At 56.8% G+C, this 5,502-nt stretch overlaps 1 protein-coding gene across 1 annotated transcript in view; it reads right to left on the bottom strand.

Moving 5' to 3' along the window:
- LMX1A (LIM homeobox transcription factor 1, alpha) overlaps positions 1–2,983 on the bottom strand; it is a 139,245-nt gene extending 136,262 nt beyond the window's left edge. The window contains exons 1-2 of the mRNA XM_004688419.1: positions 2,908–2,983; positions 559–745 (exon numbers count right to left, since the gene is read on the bottom strand). Coding sequence (XP_004688476.1) covers positions 559–745; positions 2,908–2,983 — 263 coding nt within the window. The remainder of the gene's footprint in view (positions 1–558; positions 746–2,907) is intronic.
- Between the last annotated feature and the right edge of the window lie 2,519 nt (positions 2,984–5,502).

Raw genomic sequence — 5,502 nt, 5'->3', positions numbered from 1 at the left:
GGGGGGGGGGGGTTGTCACTGAACCATTTCTGAGTGCAGTCTGTCAAGACTGAGACTGCCCTGGGCAGTGTCAAGCAGGATAGCACCTGAGATTCCCACCACGGGAAGCGAAGAATCACAGCCATGCAGTCAATCAGCTGCGATGCTGGTTAAAGCACTGGGGTGTTGCACATAGCTTAAGGAAACTGGGAATGGGAAGGACAGTGAAGAGAAGAGAGGGACCTGGTGCTGGGAAACAAGCCTGATGGGATCAGCGCATCCACAAATGAGTGTCCTCTGGCAGTGGCCAAGTCCGAGTAGGTGCCAGGGAAGATTGAAACCTGCGAGTAGACGGTGATTGATGGGGAGCCACTGCTGGAGGTTTGTGGGACTTGTCTTGGGATTGCCCTCAACAGTGAAAATTTTTGGCACCACGGGGGTGTTCGGCAAACAGCGTTCTGCATCACAGGGTGTGCAAGTGTTTCTTGCGCTTTCCAAAAGCAGATGGGGTAAAGGAGACAAATCTCACGCGCCCTAATGTCAGTGCATGGGGCACGCTCTGACAGCACAGACACTTACTTCTCATAGTCGTACTTGCAGTAGAGCTTCTTGTCCCGGTAGAAGCAGGTGGTCTCCAGGGGCTCTTTGCAGGAGGCACACTGCACGCACTGTTCATGCCAGAAGCTGTCGTTGAGCCGCAGCAGAAACCTGTCTGAGATGACCCGTTGACAGCCCTCGCAGACAGACTTGGGGCTCACCGCTCTGCCTACAGCAGCAATAGATGTTCTTGGTGAGGGTGCCGACCCAGAATCCCAGCCAAAACCACCGATACCTGCTTCTGATCACTCCACACCCACGGATCCCCTCCCCCTGAGTCCCTGATCCCAGGCACCCCTTGCTAATCAAGCTGAGATTTGGAATGCAGAGACAAATCAAACCAAGTGTGTTTCTAATAAACCGGCAGCAAGTAGGGAAGTTTAAATTCTACCAGAGGAGGGGAGGAAATCAATAAGTAGGCTTTCAGCATCAAACCTACACAGGTATGTACTTAAAAGGATGCTGGTTCTGTAAAATTAGACCACCAATACTTGTGTGTGCCCAGGTTTATCGTGTATGAAATCATGTACTATGCTTGTCTCTATACTGACTATTTTTTAAACTGTGTGTAAAAAAAATTATTTGGTTTGCTTCTTCTGTTAAAAATAAAATTCTGCTCTATTTTTTAAGAGGAAAACTTAAAAAAATCCTTTTCCTAAAATGCCCCATGCTTACAGATAAAGACCGCCTCGCCCCAAGCAAATTCAATTGTTCAAACCAATGAACCCCAAACTGCTGCTTCTTGGCTGGTGTGCAAATTACAGATGGGTTTTTCATAGTTAAGAAGCATCAAAATAAAAAGAAATAGGGAGGAGGGAGCAGCGCACCGAGATGCAGCCAAGTGCCCCGGCCAACATTTCGGGAATCTTAGGCTCTCAACAGTCAGCTTGAGGTCGAAACCCACCCCTAATCGACTTGGTACAAACAGGGAATCTACTGTCCTATCCCTTGAATTGTCTGTTTTGCTCCTTTGCTTTTGAGGGCTTCTTCAGGGGAGCAGAGGGGAGGAAGCTTGGCAGTTTTTATGGGCACATTTCACAGCTACTTAAAGAAGTCCTTGTCCCGGGTAACAATACTCTTGTGCGTTGTGTCCCAAAGGGCCTGACCCTTCTTCATTCCCTGCTACATTCCTGGGGCTTCCCTTTTGGAAGAACCGGCCCCTGGCTCCTGAGAGGGCTGGTAGCTTGGTGACACAAACAGGTGTGTCAAGTAAAAAGTAGCACGGTTGCTCTCAATGTTAAAATTCTCTATTCTTTGGGCTTATCTCGGTGTCCACCGCCAAGCCCTGGCCGCTAGCAGTGGATTTGGGGGGAGAGTGGGTAGCACACAAAGTGAGCCGAAGTGCCGTCGATCGCAGAAGTTAGCGAGCTAGGCGCCAGGGCAGTAGCAGCTCTGACCACAAGCTCTTCCCAGGCTGTCTGCAGCCCCGACCTTCCACAACGTTAAACTGAAAGAGGCCAATGTTGAGAGCGTGATTTCGTTTTGTCTAGGGAGCTGGGGGTGGAGTGGATATGGTTTCTCCTGAGAAACTCTCTCATCCTCTGCCTTCACTCCGTTCTAGCAGTTCTGAGTTTGGAGGGTAAGATGCAAAAGGTTTAAAAGACAAAACGAAATTTTCCTCCCCCTAAAAGAGTAAAAAATACTCTCTTCGCAAACTTGCAAGCCCCGAAGACAGGGGCTTCGACTCTAAGTCCCGCGTGTGAACAGTACGTCGAGGTGCTTGGCTCGCGGTCCCTCCGCTGTCTCTGCGTAGCGGATGAGGAGTTGGGGAGAACCCGCCGGACCGAGATCCAGCTCCAGTTAATTAAAGTCGAGGGGAGGGCCCCGCCGCGCCAGCTAATCCCCGCGCGGTGCTGCCCACCGGCCCGGAAAAGCCTCTCGGCTGTGCCCGAAGCTAAGACTGGGGCTGGAGTTTCGGTGGGGGGCGAGAAGCCGCCGCGAACTTGGGCGCTCCTGGCCTTAGGTTTCAGATGCTAGGCCTCTGAGCGGAGGAAGGCATTTAGAAGACGTCGATCAGCACTGTGATTAAAAAATCCAGCCCAGGGTATTTTTAATCACTTGCCACTCGGACGCCGACAAGCAGGCTCGCCTGCCCTTCACGGCTTTAGGGAATTCGGTGCCCCGGCGCGCGCGAGGCCAGGGAAAGCTTGTTGGTTTGAAGCAGGATGGGCCCACGGGGACTGACAGATAGCCTAGCAGTTGGACTAAATTGTGTTTTAATAGCTGGGCGCTTCGGCGTTTGCTCCCCGTGGCTACAGAGTAAGGGCGCGCGGGGCTCCATAGCTGGGGTCTGGCGAAAAGGGTGCGTGGGTGCAGAGCCCAGATACTCACCCAGCAGCGAGGAGAAGGGGGCAGAGGTCTCGATGGCGCTTTGGAAGTTCTCCTCCATCTTCAGGCCGTCCAGCATGTTCAGGCCGGGCGGGGAGGACCTGTGGGGGATAGGAAACGATGCTTCTGGCGTCTGTGGCCTCTGGGATGCCGCGCCCGCAGCCTCTGCACTCCTGGGAAAAGACGGGAGGCGACCTGAACGAGCTGGATGGGGAAGTCCAGTCAGAAGTACGGGTTGGGGGAAGACAGACCAGTCACCGGGAATTGCTCCGACTGATCTGATTTCACCCGAAGTCACCGCGTTATGTACTTCGGCCTCCGCCCCCCAACTGCGTTTCTTCCTTCCCCGCTCCCCACCCCCTCACCCCGTCCCTAACCCCAGGTTTCCCATCGTAGTCCGACTCCGCCCCAACCTACACTAAAGTGGGCCCCAGGGACGTCTCTGCGGGAAACCAGCTACTGGAGTGAGGTGAAGGATAAAAGAATGGGGTTCTCCCGCATGGGCCCGGTCAGGCACGCTGGATTACGGGGTCTACCGTCCACGCCCCGACCCGTCCCGTCGCGTCCCTCACCTGCCCCGGCCGCGTAGGGGTTCAATGGGCGACCAGGACAGCGTCCCGCCTGCTCCCGACTCTGGGCTCGGAGGTCTGCCGGGGGCGCGCGGGGGTGGGCGCGTGGGGCGCGCGGGGAGGTCCTCCCGCGGGTCGGCGGTGCCGGGAATGTCTGCGGGAGCAAAGAAGTCGCCTCGGGGAGGAGCCGCGGCTGGCTCTGCTCACTCTTGGATGCATTTCAAATCAACTTTCGGAAACACGCCCGCCCGAGCTGGAGCCATGGACGCACAGCCCGCCTTACCTGATGGGCGCGCTCGCTTCCCGGAGCCGGACTGGAACGAAGTTGCGGGGCGCCAGGGGGAACTGGGGTCGGGCAAAACGTAGGCCCTTGAAGCTGCAGCTGGAGCGGCTGGCCCCGGCTCCGGCGCGCGGGGGAGAGAGCCCGAGCCAGCGCCGGCCCCTGGCTCCGCTCCTCCGCGCGCCGGGCCGGGCCGGGAAGTGGCCGCGAGCTGCCGGCCTGCTCGGGACGTCCTGCCCGCCCGCGCCGCTCCTCTGGGAAACTGGAGGGCCAGCTGCTTCTCCCTGGCGAGAAGGGAAGACGGAGGCCCGCGGTCCTGGATGCAAGTCGGGCCCTGCCTGGCCGGGCGGATCCGGCCTTTCCCAACAGGGTCTGCCGCGCTGCTTGCGCGGCGAAGGGAAGAGGGTGGAGTGCGTCGGGCGGGGGCTGGGAGCGCGATCCGCGAGGGGCCGCGGGGCTGCCTTTCCCGGCCCTGCTGTGCGGCCCACCTCGAGGCCAGGGCCGGGTGCGCCCTCCGCCGCGGCGACCCCTCGGGCCAGCCAAGTTTCCTCCCCGCCAAGTGGAACTACTGCCTCAGGGCGCACTGGCCGGTGGCCTCTCGCGCCCTCGCGCCCCCGCCGGATCTCCGCGGAAATCTCCGCGCCACCTGGACCGCGGCTCTCGCACGCAGTTCTCTTGCCACTCTCGCACTGCCGCCAGTGACAAAAAGAGCGCCGCAGCCTGCACCCCTGCCGCAGGAAGCGCCCAGAAACTAATTGCTGCGTGTGGTTGCGGACCCCGCAGTTCTGAGCTCCTCAGATCCCTTCTTGGTCACAGCGGACTCCCGCAAGTTCCCAATTCGGTTGGGCTGGAAACCGGTTCACCACTCCGGGTCGATACCCGTTCGCGGACAGTGTGTGCAAATGCCAGACGACCCAGGGCCACTGCTCGGAGCAGGCTCCTAATGGAGACGAGGTGGGAGCTGAGCCCGGACGGAGAGACCGCGGGACATTGAGCAGGAAGTCAGCGAGAGGGGTTCGTAGGGGAGCAGAGAGGATCTATCGGAAATGTTAACTCATCACCCCTCCTAGCCCTAGCATACGAGGTTAGACTATTAGCCACTCCGGGAGCAGGAACTGGGTCTTTATGCGCTGTATATGGAAGGAGGTTAGCACGGTGCTTGACCCTAAGTGCACGTTCAATAAATAAATCATAACACTGGGTAACGTTTATGGAACATTTATTTTTTGTCAGACTTGGTTACATAGTTAACCCATTTGGTCTTTTCAAAAGCCCGATGAGGTGGAGACAGTTTACCCTCCCAATACTACCGAGGAAGAAAATAGGGCAACCGCAGAGCACACCTGAGCACCCCAGGAAGAACCAGTTCAAGGGGATTCTCTGAGGGCCCCTCAGTTTCTGTACGTCAGGACTGAATTGGAATTACCAGGCGCTTTGACCAGGTGAACCTAAGGCTCGAGATGCCACACAGCACGCAGAGGGCAGCACTCCTCCCTGTTTTTAAAAGACAAAGTGCTGGCCGCAACTTGCTCCATCGTTAAGGACAAACGACCCCACTAGCCATTATAAGTGCTCGCTGCCAGGAGGCACAAACCAAACACTGAAAATGACTTCAGAGAGAGAGGGAAAAGGGCAAAGAGTTTAATACTTTACATTTGAATGCTGCTTTATACTTTTCAGGCTGTTTCCACATACCTGGTTTCTGCTTGATCTTTACAACAAACCTGCGAGGTAGGCAGAACAAATAGT

Source organism: Condylura cristata, unplaced genomic scaffold (assembly GCF_000260355.1).
Source record: "Condylura cristata isolate star-nosed mole 26May11 unplaced genomic scaffold, ConCri1.0 scaffold00024, whole genome shotgun sequence".
NCBI classification, from domain to species: Eukaryota; Metazoa; Chordata; class Mammalia; order Eulipotyphla; family Talpidae; genus Condylura; species Condylura cristata.
Note: the sequence above shows the minus strand (reverse complement) of the source record. Positions and strands in the feature narration are given on the sequence as shown.